Source organism: Vombatus ursinus, unplaced genomic scaffold, assembly GCF_900497805.2.
Source record: "Vombatus ursinus unplaced genomic scaffold, bare-nosed wombat genome assembly UNPS02014773.1, whole genome shotgun sequence".
Lineage (NCBI taxonomy): Eukaryota > Metazoa > Chordata > Mammalia > Diprotodontia > Vombatidae > Vombatus > Vombatus ursinus.
In genome coordinates this window covers 44052675-44068962 of record NW_020954551.1, presented here as the reverse complement: position 1 = coordinate 44068962, position 16288 = coordinate 44052675, and the positions used below count along the sequence as shown (strand labels likewise).

Sequence of the window (16288 nt, the reverse complement as noted above, 5' to 3'; positions counted from 1 at the left end):
GGCAACACAAAAGACCAGGTATTCACAGGAGGCTATCCAAAAAGCACTAAAACCGATGGACTCAGATATCTGTACATAAAATACAAAGTGGAGGTAATAAATAGCACGCCTGTTTGGCAAGCCTGCTTGTAGGAGCCTGGCAATCCTCTTCAGGGCATGTACAGATGCGCTCTGACTGTTACTGCATGGTGAAGAAAAGATATTTCGGTTGGCTGCTGCACCAGAAGTAAGACTGCAAAAAAAGGCCCCAGTGGAGAAACTTGCTAGCCACAAGGTGGAAGGATGACTGTCTGAGCTTCAGAGGTTGGAGGGGGCTGGGGGACCTGTCCCCCTACCAGGACATCAGGTAAGGGCATGGCCCTCTAGGCAAGCCTGTGTCTAAGAAGGGTGCTGCCTTCTATTTATGTCTTCCTCCTATGGTACAAGGATTTACAAGATCTCAAAGTATCTGGGAGCTGAAGCCCACACCAAAGCATGCTGGCCACAGCACCAGTGAGGACCTCAGCCCTGGGCAGTGGCCTAAGGGACCCATGGGATCCAGCCTTGTGGTAGGGGATCTTAGGCGGCCAAGACGTGCAAGGGAATGATTCTCGTCATCAGCGATGCTTCACTCAGAAGTGAAATTTGATGGGATTAAACCAGGGGTGGGGATCTTTCAGCCTCAAGACCACACGTGGCCCTTTAAGTCCTCAAGTGTGACCCCGTGACTGAATCCAAACCTCACAGAACAAATCCCCTTCATCAAAGGGTTTGTTCTGTAAATCTTGGACTCTGTCAAAAGGCTTCACCTGAGGACCCAGAAGGCCACGTGTGGCCTGGAGGCTGCAGGTTCCCCACCCCTGGATTAAACTGATTCATCTAGAATGTTCCAGTCAGCTCTGGGAACCATGTTTTAGAAAAGGTTTTGACAGTCCTCCAGAGAAGAGTGATGAGGAGAGTTAAGGAAATAGAGACCATGCCATGTAAAGAAAGAGTGGAAGGAACTGAGAATATTTGGCCTGGGGAAGAAAAGATGGGAGACATAACCCAAGCTTTCAAGTACTGAAAAGGCTATCATATGGAATTAGATTTGATCCGCTTGGTCTCAGAGAGAAGAAACAGGAGTAGTAAGGGAAAGCTGCAAAGATAATTTAGACCCAGTAAAAGCCTGCAGGAGAGTTCCTGACCTTAACCTTTTGTGTCATGGAACCCTTCGGCAGTCTGGTGAAGCATGTGGATCTCTTCCCAAAATATTGTTTTTAAATGCATTAAAATAAAATAACAGAATTCCAGGGGAAACGAATTTTATTGGAATAAATATGAATTTTTCCCATCCAAGTTCATGGATCCCCTGAAATCTATCTCCTTAGTCTCAGGGCATTCTGCCCCGACTAACTTGGTTACAACTAGGTTATAACCTAGCCAAGTCAGTTCTCCTCCATGGGTCTCAGGTTCCTTGAGAATAAAATGAAGAAGTTGAATGAAAATTCTATGTAAGTTTCTCTCCAGCTCAAATATTCTGTGGCTCTATACTTCTCTGAATATTTCAAGTAAAATTTGAATAACTAACTTACCAACACTTTCAAAATCCTCCTGGCGACTCAAACTTTTTACTTTGGTAAACTTTGCTTTTTTAGACACTTTCTCCTTGGTGTCCCATATATTAAGGATGATTTTGTGATAGTTCAATTTCTTTAACACTTCCTTTGTAATTGACATCTTATGAGTTTCTTTCCAAGACACCCATAATTTATCATTTTCATACCATGGACTGACAGCCTATGTAAAACAACATTAAAAATCTTTTAACTATGGTAATTTTATAAATGTTTGTGGAAAAAACAGCAGCATTCCTAGTAATGAAGTCAATTTGCAATAGAACTGCCAAGCAAACACACTCCTTTTTCATTTCTGCCTCTTAGAATTCCTACTCTTCTTTAAGACTCAAGTTCCATTTTCTACCTGATTCAAATCTGGCCTCTGACACTTACTAGCTGTATGACCCTGGGCAAGTCACTTAATCTGTTTGTCTCAGTTTCCTCATCTGTGAAATGAGCTGGAGAAGGAAATGGCAAACCACTCCAGTATCTCTGCCAAGAAAACCCCAAACGAGGTCATGGAGAGTCATACACAACTGAATATACTAACATTTACCTAAAGCCAAAGGCTAGCCAAACTATGAAATGATTTTTTTTAATTTTTTTAAAAAATCATTTAAAAAATTTTTTAAATCATTTTTTTAAAATAAAAAAATTAAAATCATTTAAAATCATTTTAAAAATCATTTTAAAATCTCCAAAGGAATTTTTATACAACAGTAGCTGCCTATTTTTAGCTCGGAGAATACAGCTGGAAGCAATGTAGGGTTAATATATTAGAAAGTGAAAACTAAGGGCTCACTTTTTTTTCCCTGAATTTGCCTACAGAGGCATCAAATGCCCTGCTAAAGAAGTGAAAGAGCATAAACTAGCTTACTCTGTTTAGGCACCAAAAAACACTTTTGGTGTAACCAATTTTTTTTTTAGGCAATTGGGGTTAAGTGACTTGCCCAGGGTCACACAGCTTGGTATAACCAGTTTTCCTGAGGGGAACAGATCAATGCTAATTCATTCTACTGTTTTACGTCCTTTGAGATAATCGATGTACAAACTAATTTTGCCACTTTTCAAGCTAATTTGCAAACGACTCTCTGTTATCCAACATGATTAATAAACAGGATTCTCCGGTTAATCAAAAATGGCCATGTACATATTACCATTTTAAAAGAATTTAAACTTAACAAAACATATTATAACCTGGGCATGTCTATCAGTCAATCAATCAATCAATTTTTATTAAGTGCCTTCTATGTGTCTGACACTGTGCTAAGTGCCCAGTTCAACCAAGATGGAAGCATCCCAAAGGACCTCTGCAGCTGGTCCAGATCACCTAACATGGAGTCCTTTATGTCCCCTACCCCAAGGGAAGGTGTAGCTCCCTTTGACTGGCTATGTAACCAGAACAGGTTTTGTCTTTAAAACTGGCAAGAGTGAGGTGGCCACTCTTTGTACAGTTCTTGCTAGAAGCTCTTTCCTGTGCTCGCACAATGGATGAAGACACCAGTTCACAAAGACCATGAACAGGACCAGGGAGAGGGGAAGAACTTCTTCTCTCTGCTCCCTCTTTTACCCTGGCTCTGAGAAATGGGCCCAGCAGTGTTTATTTCTGTTTGTTTTCTTTTGTCTTTCACAATTTCAGGTGCTGGTGGCCATCTCCATTGGACCCAGGAGTGTGAGCCGGGGTGACGATTTTGGAGCCAGGATTGCAGGCAGACAGGTGCAGCCAGCCCCTCGAGGAAACCCCGAGAAGCCAAGGTGCCTGAGACACAAGGCGAAGGGGTGTGCTGGGCTTGGAACTGGGGCTGTATTCTACGGAAACTGAACTTAACTCCTTCCCGTCCCCAGAGACTCAGGTGGTGCCAAAGAAAAGGGGGGAGGCAGAATATGTCTACCACTGTTGGGGGAGTAAATTTGTGTATTTTTTATTCTCTTTTGAAGAAAATATTTCTTTGTAAAAGTTAAGTACACGGAACTCCTCTACACTTGGGAGAAACCATTGTAGGCACTGGAACCATTTTTAGAGAGTCTAGACCAGAGATGGGGAACCTTCGGCCTCAAGGCCACGTGTGGCCCTTCGACTGAATGCAAACTTCACAGAACAAATCCCCTTCATAAAAGGATTTGTTTTATCAAACTTGGACTCAGTCAAAAAGCTGTACCCAAGGACCTAGAAGGCTACATGTGATCTCAAAGCCCCTGGTCTAGACACCCTAAGTCCTCTTAAGGATACCTGGAGGTGGGGTAAAAACTAACATGCCTGGCTTTCTAGACAATGGAGGCCACAGTAGTCAGTATTACAATACTTACACTAGAATAATTCATAATTTTTAGATAGAGTGAAAATTAACTAGAGTCAAATACCTACTTAAGAATCCCTTATATAGGGGGAGGGGTTAATCAGAAGCAAACACTTCTGAGGAAGGACAGGGTCAAAAGAGAGAAGAGAATAAATGGAGGGCAGAATAGGATGAAGGGAAATATAGTTTTCCATAGCATGACTACTATGGAAGTGTTCTGCATGACTACACATGTATAACCTGTGTCGAGTTGCTTGCCTTCTCAATGAGGGTGGGTGGGGAGGAAGGAAGGAAGAAAATTTGGAACCCAAAGTTTTAAAAACAAATGTTAAAAAATTGTTTTCACATGCGACTGGGAAATAAGATTCACAGGCAATGGAGTACAGAAATCTATCCTGCCCTACAGGAAAATAGAAGAGGAAGGGGGTAAGGGGGGGGGGGTAGAAGGGCGGGCAGATTAGGGAAAAGGATATTCAGAATGCACACTGTCTTCGGGTAGAGGGAGGGACAAGATGGGGAGAAAATGTGGAACTCAAAATCTTGTGGATGTGAATGTTGAAAACTAAAAATAAATTAATGAATCTTAAAAAAAAAAGAATCTCTTACATATAATGTTATGTTAATGAGACCTGGTCCATTAAATAATTTAACTCCATACATTTCTACATAGGAAATGTAATTAGCTCCTACTTTTAAGGATATAAATCCAACTCTAAAAAATTTCACTGTCTAGGACACAGCTTTTTCATGACTACTAAACAGATACTATCCCCTGAACAGTCTCTCTGAACACATTTTTGCTATAACCTGTAACATACCATGAGGTTAGTAGTACGAGCAGCAGAGGGGCAGATTGGGAGCGAAAGTCATCACAGAGGAGGATGAGAATACACACAGAAGGAGCCGTTACTTCTAGGTTACACTGAGGGGCAAGGGAGATGGCCAGCAACCATATCCATAAAGAGAGATGTTTATGGTAAGGTGAGGTAAGGAGAAGCAAGACAAAGCAAAGAAGGAGAAGGCTTTATTTGAAGCATTGCGAGGAAGTAAAAGCTGATGGGTGGTTAACTGAAGGTAAAAAGTAAAAAGCAAGGAATGTAGATTCTAATTAAAAAACACTAAACTATTATATGGATGACTTAGACCTGTGGTATTCCTAATGTGCCCACAGAACAACAGGATTCTCCTGAACATCTTGAAGAGGTAGAGGACCAAAAAAAAGTATTATGCGTGGTACGTGAAGGATGAAATGACTGAGGAAACAAAAGGTTCCATCTTTCAAGCATACTGATTTATTAAGTAATGCATTTTGATTGCCTAACAAATTGGAACCAGACTTCCTCTGCTTAGGCCTGGACCTGAAGACTTGGGGAGGGGGGGTCAATTAATCAAATAAGGCCAGTTAATTAAAAGGAAACAATACAACAGTAAGTAATCTGATTTCTAATTGGAGAAGACATTAGGGACTTTCCAAGTTGAGAGAGGGAGAGCAAAACAGAGGGAGAAAACTCAGAAAAATAGGTGTCCTACTGCACCTCAGTGTCTGTAAACAATCAAATGAACACAGAAATAAAAGCTGATCGGTACAGGGCCGGTTTTCAGATAAGACATATAGGTTGCTTGAGATGTACAATTGTGAGAAAACTCCTTCCATCAATCTTTGGACCCGACCAGGTTTCTGAGCAGCAAAACCTAGTCTTTGGTTAAACAGCAGGGAGAGGTGGTCCAGCTTCCTAGCCATGCAGGTCTGGGTACAAACAATGCAACCAAGTTTTTTTTCCAATTTCCACAATTGAATAAATTTTTCTCACGTGACAGAATTTGGACTAGACCCATAATTGAATAGAAAGGGAACTGAGAAAGCTCAAGAATTGAGTCACAAGATGGCATCAGTGGTGTTCACTCAATTCCCACAATTAACCACTTTCTGTCCTAATCCCCTCAATTCTCTCATATAGCATAGCAGACATATTTAATTATTAATAATTAATAAATAATTAACAATCACCTTAAAGTCTCACCCCAATGCCAAAAAGTGGCTGGGTGTTCTGGGTCATTAAGAATAATGTCAAAAAGCTGGAAGCTACTCCATTGTCTTACCAAATGCTTTGGGGTTTACTAAAAGAAATATGAATAAATGAACTAATTAATAAATCAATGTATATATAAATATATTCACTGTAGTAGATACAATTAATGTGACTTAATTTGTTATTTACATTTCTTTTAGTACATATATTTGATATATTTCTTTTTTTAGTCTATATATTTAGCAAATACATATGTGACACATACATAACATATGTACGTATATACATCTTACCTTTATTCCAGATTCTATGAACACTTTGGCTATTAATGTATTCAGTAACACCACGTCAGCTTGTTTGGGCTCTCTGTCATCTGGTAAGAGCAGATATTCTATATGATAGTACCGTAGAAATTTTGCAAGTTTATCAGGTCTTAATCGTTTAAATAAGTCAGATGAATGCTTCCCTTTAGGGCCTAGAAGACACAACGTAGATTTAGTAAGTGAAGAGTAAACACATTCACATTTCATAGAGCTTTCTTCCTATGTGTAAATGCCTACCTAACATGATGAAATAGCAAGATATCGTTGGCTAAGTTCAAATCTCCATATTTCTTCTTTCCTGGTTTATTCCCAAACTTTTCTCTCTCCTCATGTCTAGTTTTGATTATACATACATTGAACTTGGGCTATATCTCTTCCTAGGTTCAATACTTTCCTCTAGTATCCTCGTGACAGTTAAAAAATCAACTATACATTTACTGTAATGAATGATTTGAAAAGACCTGAGCCCAAAATGGACTAGGAGAAAGAAAAAAGGTTGGATTACATTTGAGAAATTGCACAGTACCTTCAACAACTTCAGGTTTCTCTCTGAAACAAAAACCTATCATTTTACCAGTGATATTCTTCTTGTAATACCATGTGGTAGTGAATCATAAAATACCACAATCTCTAAAAATCAAAATTGTGAGTCACCTAAAGGGTAATAAAGAACTGTTCAACAGACATAAATAACCTGCCATATATTACCAGTGATGATTTGCATGCAAAAAGAGACATAAAACATGCCATACAGAAGATATATAACCAGAAAAGGATATGGGCTAGTCATGTAGTGAGAATAAGTAATAACAGATGGTTGCCTGACTACACTGGTATTTGTATGTTCAAAGAATGTCCTGAGCACACCGGGTGGACTTCTACGGAGGACTTATGGAAAATATGGATAAGAATGTGTGGATGGGTTGTAATCAATCAGTCAACAGTATGTAACAGCTAGCAGGGCTACAAATACAATAAAGTTCAGCAGAGGCAAAAACTGAAGCAACATTTTAATCTGGAATATTTTACAGACTGACTGGACAGAAAGAAGAAATTGATGAATTCAGGAAAATGGATCACAAGCCTACCACAGAGAAACGGTATAGTAGGGATAGGGTACTTCATTTGGTTGGACAGCTACTAGAAATCTCTCCATCAAAAGCAGAGAAATTAATGGTAATTAATGGTAATTTTCATTCTTCAAATGGTGTAAGAATCAACAGGGGAAGTTCTATTCTGGAATTAATTCTCACCAGGAAAACACTGATTTCTGGGAGTGTGGAAATGATGGGAATCGGGAAGGGAGGCAGGAGGCAAAGTGGCCACTCATCTTAGAGTCTGTGACAGGAAAGAAGAGGAAAACTAGGAACAGTATGGGGAGAATATATCTGGTTCAAAGGGTCTGAAGAAAGAACACTAACCAATTTTACTCTGAAAAACATAGAGAAGATGGGAGCAAGGGAAGGTCCCAAGAGGATGAACCCAAAAGCCTGTAATAATCGGATCCAGAACCAACAATGAGGCAAAGCTTTTGAGGAAAGCATAACAAAAAGGAATTTTTGGTTTTCTATTGTTTGTTTGGTTGGGTTTTTTAGCTACTTGAGGGGGGGAAAAGAGGAGGATCCAAGAAAGGATAAGATTGTTGATTCAGGGTTTGCAGGATGATGATGACCGACAAGAAGAGACAGAAGTCCTTATCTGTTCTTTTGTTTCTGTATTATCCACCAAGGAGAAGGATCTTAATTTGATATGGCTAAATGTAGCCTCACACTTGGGTAAAAAAACAAAAATCAGCTTTATAAATACGAAACGGGGAAAGCATTCGACTGGAAAAGTCCTGGGAGTTATCAGAGGAAAAATAAATTCAATCTGAGTCAGTGGGGCGATGTGACAGCAAAGAAAAAAGCAAAGTCACATAGTCAGAAAGATGCAGACCTGAAAGATGAACCAAAGCCATTTGCCTCTCTTCTCCAGGCTCTTGTGGCTACAGTATAATGATTAATTATTCCCACATGCAAATGATTCCAGATCTTCACATCCTGGGGTAGAGTGGGTTGGTGCTCTGACCAGCTGACCAAATATGTGTGGATTACATAAGTTCCTTGAGGACAGAAGGAGAGGAAGTGTGGTGGAGTGGATAGAGAGCCAGCTTTGAAACCAGGAAGACTGGGTTTGAGTCCCACTTTCAGCACATAGTGGAAAGCTCGAAGCAACTAAGACTATAAGTCATAGAGAAGGCACCAATCTACTTTGGTAGAGATGAAATTTCTTCCTCCAGGAATTTCCTATACCGGATGAAATCACCGTCCCAGTCCCTATCCTAAAGGACAGAAACTTGTTTTCTAATATTGTGTTCCCCACTGCCTTGAATATAATATGTGATAAAGTAATGATTGCAGAATTGATTGGTTAAGAGAGGAATAAAAAGAAAAGAGTCAGGAAGAAAATAAAATACAAATATAAAAAATTATATAAATATAAATAATATAAATTACAGATATAAATAAATAAAAACAGTAATTTTTTTTAAAATATAGTCAAGCATCCACTGTTTTTGAAGGAGAACCCCATTTCCTTTGGGGATGGCAACAGAATGTCTACCAGGGCCAAAAAGCTCAGAAGCCTTCTGTCACAGGTCACTAGAAACTTTTTTATAGGCCATTTTACTTTGCTGGTTTCCTTAGACCCATTCATTCTACTTGTCTCAGGAAAATATATTTTACTTTGTGTAATCATAACATTTCCATCCCCATAATCCAGGCCTGGAATATCCCTGGAATACCTCTCCCTTCGCCTTAAGTATTCATGTTCTTCCCTCTACTTAATTACAGATTTTTAAAACCATGCCTCTCCCATGAAGACATTCCTGACCTGTAGAAATGGTGATTTCTTTAGAATTCTGTCTAAACAGGCAACTCCTATTATTTCCTTTTGACTTACTGCACTAAATGAATGTATCCCTTTGCTCACCTCTAATATAAATACTTCAAGGATCTGTGATTTCATGTGGGTACATGCTCCCTCTACTGATACAAACTGCAACCCCTCCATGCCCTATGGTTTAATGAGTTATTGTGGTCAAAAGAATTTACCAGCTGGTGGCCAACCCCAGTGATGAGCCTCTCCAAAATCACCTAGGAGAATCCTGGGTCAAAAGACAGAGTCAGTTGCTGGGCCCATACTTAAATGTAAATATTTTGATTGATTTACGTATTTATTCAATATTTCTCCATTTATCTACAATTCTTTAATAACTCTATCCACATCAAAGCTGTCTCAGACTGTAAGCTCCCAGAGATGGAAATTCTGTCTAATTTACTTCAAAAAGCATAGTGTATCCTGTCATATTCAGCTAATCTCTTAATAAATGGCTCTAATAATGGGGACAAATGAGAAGGAGAAATTGTCCTCCTGTATAAAGATGCACAGTATTTCTGCTTTCCTTTGACTGATGCCTATCTTTACTACTTTGCATTTGATCACATTTGAGGACAAGGTTCTTTTTTTTTTTTTCATAAAAGTGTAAATTAATCAGCTTTGTATATTCAGTCATGTCATTCCTCTACTCAAATATCTTCAGGGGCTGCCTCCCGCCTCCCAGGTTAATGTTCAGACTTTTTTGTCTGAGTTTCAAGGCTCCACATCCTCTGACATCACTTTGATTTATCTCTTAATATTTGTTCTATTCACTCTACACTCCAGTCAAACCAGACTTCTCTACCTCACCCTATGCCCCAAGTACTTCCTACAACCTCCCACCTTTGTTCACCTATACACAAAGGGCCCTCCCTTCTCTTTACCTGTTGAATTCCACCCCATATTTTAAAGCCCAATTCAAACGCCTCCTCCTCTATGAAACCTTCTCTGGCTTCCTGTCACAGTCCTGTTTACTCTTCTACTGTCAAGGCTAATCATTTGTATTAAACTATTTATTAAAACCTGTGGTTAAACAAACATTAGTCAGTGGAAAAACGTGGTTAAATTTCATAAGTAGAATTAAATTTCATCTCAGAATAGGGACTTGGGCTTAATCTTTCCTGTATGGAAGCTTGTAAACAAGGTGAGGTTTCATTTAGATCTACTTTTGTCCCCACAGTATTTGGACACCTAGAATACTAATTCTTTGGTAAGTGTTGTTCTGTCATTCATCAGTGCTCTTTCGTTAACATATACTACGAGGAAAGAGAGGTGTGAAAAACAGAGAGAAGAGGAGGAAAATGTAAGTATATATTGTGAAACTTAGGAAAGAAAATCCATTTGCTCATTCATCTAAAATAATATGTCTTCTCCTGCACCTACCAAAGAAGCCCGGCAGAGCCAAGCAGATGGTGAACGTACAAGGAACCACCTGGGGAATATCCGAGTTGGCAGTCCCCTCCGAAGAAACGGAGAATTGTCCGGAGAGATTCTGCCTCGTGGGCTGGACCTCATCCTCATCTGGCACAATACCTTCATCCTGAAAAAGCGTCACCGTGGAATAGTGTTCCCAGGCACCGTTAAGGGACTTTGCTTCCGAGCCCCACTCAAAGCTGCTTGTCGCCATCCTGCAGAGAATCCCATGGTGGGGGGAGGAGAAATACAAAGATGGATTCCATGGGGCCACTCACACCACTTAAGACTAAGGTTCTAGCTGAGTCCAACTCAAAAAGTCTCAAGGTGGCAGCTGGGTGGTACAGGAGATCATGCTGGATTTGGACTCTGTATGGTAACCTGGCTGCAAACACTTAGCAGTGTGAACCTGGGCTAGTCACGTGGACCTTTCAGCCTCAGTTTCCTCATCTGTCAAATGGGGATAATCATAGGACCTACCTCCCAGGGCTGTTGTGAAGAAATAACAATGATAATGAAAGTGATGATGATGATGATGATGATGATGATGATGATGATGAATAGCATCTACATAGCGCTTTGTAAAGCAATTATCTTCTCCTTACAACCCTGAGCGGCAGGTGCTATTATGAGATGGTGTGTGTGACCTGCTTTGCAAATCTTAAAGCGGTATATAAATACTATCTATTATTATTGTTACCCAAATAGCCTTCCTTTTCGACTCCAATGTATCATCACTCCATTCTCTAGATTTCTGTTAACAGTCTTATTTATTCAGCATTACTTCAAAAAACATTTATGAAGCACCAGTGGCATACACTGTTCCAAATGCTAGGAATACAAAGACAAAATTCAAACAGTTCCTGCTTTCAAGGAGCTTACACTCTTTTGAGGGAAAATGGTAAGTAAATGGTAAGTATGGTATATAATAGTAATGATAAGTGATGAAAATGGTAAGTAAATGATAAGTAAATACATTTTTTTTTTAAATTTCACCAGACCAGTGAATTCATGGACTTAATAAAGAAACTCTGGATATGGAACTCCTTCTACCAAGGCAGATCCATAAGTTGGATGTGACTGGAACAATTAACAAGTCAAATGACTTGCCCAGGGTCACGGAGTAGAATGTCAAAGGTGGAAAACAAACAAAAATTATAGAGAGAGTAATTTCTTTTGAGGGGAAGGGCATTAGCAACAGGTAGGTGGGAATGGGAAAATCAGAATAATCCTAACAGAGGAGATAACATTTGAGTTGAGTCTTGAAGGAAGCAAAGGAATTCTAGAGGCAGGAGGAGAGATAAAGCAGAATGTTGGGTAAATGGAACGTCTGGAAGGCCATTTGGATTAGAATGTTAAGTACAGGAAAGGGGATCTATATGTCTGGAAAGGGAGGCTGGAGTCTGATTCAGAAGGGCTATGGCTGCCGAACCAGGAGTCACATATATAACCTTCTATTTACATCAACCTGAATCTTTTTTTTTAAACTATGCCATCTACATAAAAAAAATCTCATTTCCTCAACAAGAATATAAGTTCCCTCGAAGGCTCAGACCATATTTTAGACTTCTCCATAATTTCTCCTTAGGAAATTTTCATAGGTGGATCTGCTGATTTCAGATCATAGAATTTAGAGTTGGAAGGAATCTTAGAGATCATTTAATCTAACCTCATTTTACAGATGAGGAAACTGAGGCTCAGAGAGATGAAGTGACCAGTGGCCAGAAGAAAAAATGGGAAAATTAACATGGCAATTCCAGGAAGATCTAGGCTTCCTTGAGATAAATTTCTTGTGACCCATTACTACCTGAGTGTACTTGGTGCCACTTGGAGGATCAGACACAAACCATGGAAAGGGAAGATGAACAAAGAAAGACACTTAGGTCGCATCTATGGAGATGCTTGTTTCTTTCAAGTTGTCTTTCTAAAGCATGAAATCAGAGGGAGAGATTCAAGGCTAGGATGATTTCCAGAATGATATTGGTTAAATCATTCCATAAGGTAATAATAACTCATATTTATATAATGCTTTAAGTCTTACCAAGGGCGTTCTTCCCCAAAGTCCTATGATATAGCCACTGAAATTTCTTATCATTTACAATTAAAATTTGAAGGTCCAGAAAGTCAGGGGGGTTGTCCACGGTCACAATGCAAGTCAGCATCAGGGCCATGATTTGAAACCATTTCTTCTGAATCCAAGTCACAAGATGATAGATTTAGAGCAGGAAGGCTCTAGTAGTCCAACACCCTTATTTTACAGATGAGAAAACTGAATCCCTGAGAGGTTTAGGGACTTCCCCAAGGAGGCCCTGGAGCCCTCCTGGATCCCAAACCCATTCAATCAAGCTGCCTCTCACCACGTCCTCTCTGGGACTTCCACGGGCTATACCTTGTTGCCCCCCCCTGAAAGTGAGCTCCTTGAGAGAATAAGGTATTTGTTGGGTTTTTTCCTACCTCAGTGATTAGCGCAGAGTCCGGCACTTAATAAATGTTTAATACATACTTGATGACTGATTAATTGGGCCTAAATTTGCCCTTGGGGGAGGGTGGAGGAGCAGAGTAGATGATAATCCCTTAAATTCCTTCCAATTCTGACATTCTGTGGTTCTGTGTAAGACAATGGGGGCTCAAATTGCCTGACACACTCACTACCCATAAGCACATTACAAACGCACACACCTGACACCCCTGGCCATGTGAAGGGCGATTCCTCCAGGACAGAGGTTCAGCACGTGAACAACCCCTCCAAAGGTGGGGCGGGATCTTCCATCCTTCATCCTCCGTCCTCCATCCCACGCGCTCTCTCTGTTAGGCCTCCCGCCCCCTGGCCAAACCCTTCATCCCGCCCGAGTGCCACCCCGCTGGTTGGGGCCCCGGGGGCTTCCCTGCTCGGGATGGGGAAGGGGGCGCCTACTGCCGCCCCTCAGCGATCTCCCCTTCCCCGCCCGCCCATCCGCCCTGCCCCGCTCCTCATGCCCAGTAGCTCGCGCCTCTCTCTCGCATCTCTCCTCTCATCCCGTCTGCTCACATCTGTCCCAGGGACCCCCGTGGCGTCAGTATCTGTGCCGGCCCGCAGAGCCGCAGAACGCCCCCAGGGCGAGCCGCGCAGGAATCTGAATGAGGCTGCTCTGTGTTACTGCGTTGCTAGGCGAGACAGGACTTTGTGTCCGTCAGTCCGCGGACTTGGAGGCTGGAGGGCGGGGCCAGAGCAGGGCTTTCATTTTTAAAGGGATCAAATTAGGCTCAGAAGAAAGTGATCAAGTCTCCCAAGGAAAAGTCCACTGGTCCCTTAGCTCTTCTCTCCATAAAGTCATTAGCATTAGAGTTGGAAAAGGGCTTTTAGAGAATGGAACCAGAGAGGGGCAGCTAGGTTGTGAAGTGGATGGAGCACTGGCCCTGAAGTCAAGAAGACCTGAGTTCAAATCCGACCTTAGACGAAACACTTGCCACTTACTAGCTGTGTGACCCTGGGCAAGTCACTTAACCCCAATTGCCCAAAAAAAAAATTTTTTTAAAGTGTCTTGCCCACTGTCACCAATCTGAATCACCTTTAAAAAAACAAACAATCCCTTTATTCAACAATACTTCCAATAAGCAAAGGCACAGGTAGGTACTGGAGAAGAAAAAGAGATGAATTTAAAAGCAATCCCTGTCCTTTAAAAAAAAAAAAAACTTACAATGTAATAGCAGAAATTAGACATGTACCTAGACAAATTTAATATAACTTAGAATGAAATGTCTAATAAAAACTCCCATTCATATAGTTCTTTAAGGATTACAACGTGCTTCTCTTTCAGTGGTACTGTAAGGTAGTTATTACAGACACAATTTCTGTTTTAGAGTAAGGAAATCTATGCTCCTATGCAGCTTAGATGAGTAAACTGCCTGGTAATTAAAAATACCTTCCTCTAGCCTGGTTTCAACCATAATAACAATAATATTATTATTATTGCTGGTAATAATAATCATCATTTAAATAGAACTTTAAAGTTTTCAAAGGGCCTTACAAATGTTATCTTATTTTATGATTGTACATATATAACCTACATCAGATTGCTTGCCGTCTTGGGGAGGAAGGGAGGGAGGGAGAAAAAAAAATTGAAACTCAAAATCTTATAAAAGTAAATGTTGAAAACTATCTTTACATGTAATTGGAAAAAACAAAATACTATTAAGAGGAAAACTTATTTTATCCTCACAACAACCTTGGGAGATAAGTGCTATTATCCCCATTTAACAGATGAGGAAACTGAGGCAGAAGAAGTTAAGTGACTTACCCAGGGTCACACAGCTAAGAAATGTCTGAGGCAGAATTTAAACTTGGGTCTTGTCTTCAGGTCCAATACTTCGAAGTATGACTTATTTGCTTTGGTTGTGATTGTGGAGTTTATTGGTCAAAGAAACTGAATTTTTTTTTTTTTTTTAATGCAAGGCAGTAGAAACTCCAAAGGCTCCTCCCTTACTAGTTGCCTTCCCAAGTCACTGCACTTTGGTGCCCAGTGGGGTAGGGCCCTGGGGAAGTAGGGATTAGGATTCAGACCAACTTGGTCCTTTGCTAACTGCAAGTGATAAATGGAAGGAAAAAAAGATTGAAAAATCAAAGATCATGTTAACATGAGATAACAAATATTTAAACACACTGAGAAAACAGGGAGTGGGGAGTTTGGCAGATTAAGCAAAAAATGCAAGTTATAGTTTCGCTGTATCCCCCACCTTCTCTATCCTCTCTGCCCCCTGCAAAAGGACAAATAAACCAAGTTTTGGCATGAAAAAACATGAAATACCCAATGGCAAAGAGAAAAGTTGATATTTTGAGCTCCTGCCATTAACAAGCTGTACACTAGTCTGACGTAATCAGCACACTAAAACTCGGCTCCTGCACCTAAAAAAGAAATACCTCTTCAGGTTTCTAGGGTGCTCTCCTGTTTGCAAAGCATGCCCTTCACAACAAAACTGTAAGGCAGACTCAGATAAGCAATCATTCATCCATTCAGCTGGTATTTCTTGAGCACTGACTATGGGCAAAGCAATGTAGGGATTTTTTTTTCCCTTCAGTACTGGGAGTCCTTGGTGAGGGAAATCCTCCTACCTTTGCAGTTGGGCAGACCTTGAGCTCACGTTCCTGAAGCAGGCTCTAGGACCTCTATATCGCCTCTCATGGAGGTTGGTGGGGGAGAGGAGGAAATAAAGATAAAGACGTAGCTGTTGGCCTTGAAAAGCTTGTATCAAGTTACTTTTAATGATAGCATAAATGCTGTTTCCTAGGCATAGGGAAAAAAACAAAAAACAAAAAAACAAAAAAAGATTTAAATGTCAAAGGGCTTCTCCAGCTGGCTTGTTATAATTGGCTGAGGTTCATAAAAAAAAAAAAGAGTTAAAATAACTTGCGGCCATGAAGTAAAACAATGAATAGATAACCCTTCCCCTCATCACCATTTGGAAGAAGAACCTTCATAGTACTAAGAGACGAGCAGAAGCCCGGTGGCTCTGCTCAACAAAAAACGGTAAAAAGAGGTTCAGCATCAGCCTTGAGAGCACCATATTGGCGTGAACAGATCAGCAGAGGATCTGAACCAGCTGAGCAAGCCACTAAGCCTGTGACATCCCCAGAGGACATCAATGTCTTGGGGGAAGCAAGCAGAAGCACCAACGTGTGAGTTACCCCAGCATGTAGAATTTTCTGATCTTTGGATCATTGACCTAGTGTTGAAAAGGAACTCAAAGATCATTTA

General features: G+C 40.5%; 1 protein-coding gene across 1 annotated transcript; it reads right to left on the bottom strand.

Moving 5' to 3' along the window:
• Nucleotides 1–439: 439 nt before the first annotated feature.
• On the bottom strand, nucleotides 440–13333 carry LOC114044388 (uncharacterized protein KIAA1257-like). Its single transcript, XM_027863809.1, has 5 exons — nucleotides 13236–13333; nucleotides 10527–10771; nucleotides 6198–6379; nucleotides 1554–1758; nucleotides 440–519 (listed from the first exon to the last, which is right to left on the bottom strand). Exons 1-5 carry the CDS (start codon nucleotides 13331–13333, stop codon nucleotides 440–442), a joined length of 810 nt encoding a protein of 269 aa, XP_027719610.1.
• Nucleotides 13334–16288: the final 2955 nt, after the last annotated feature.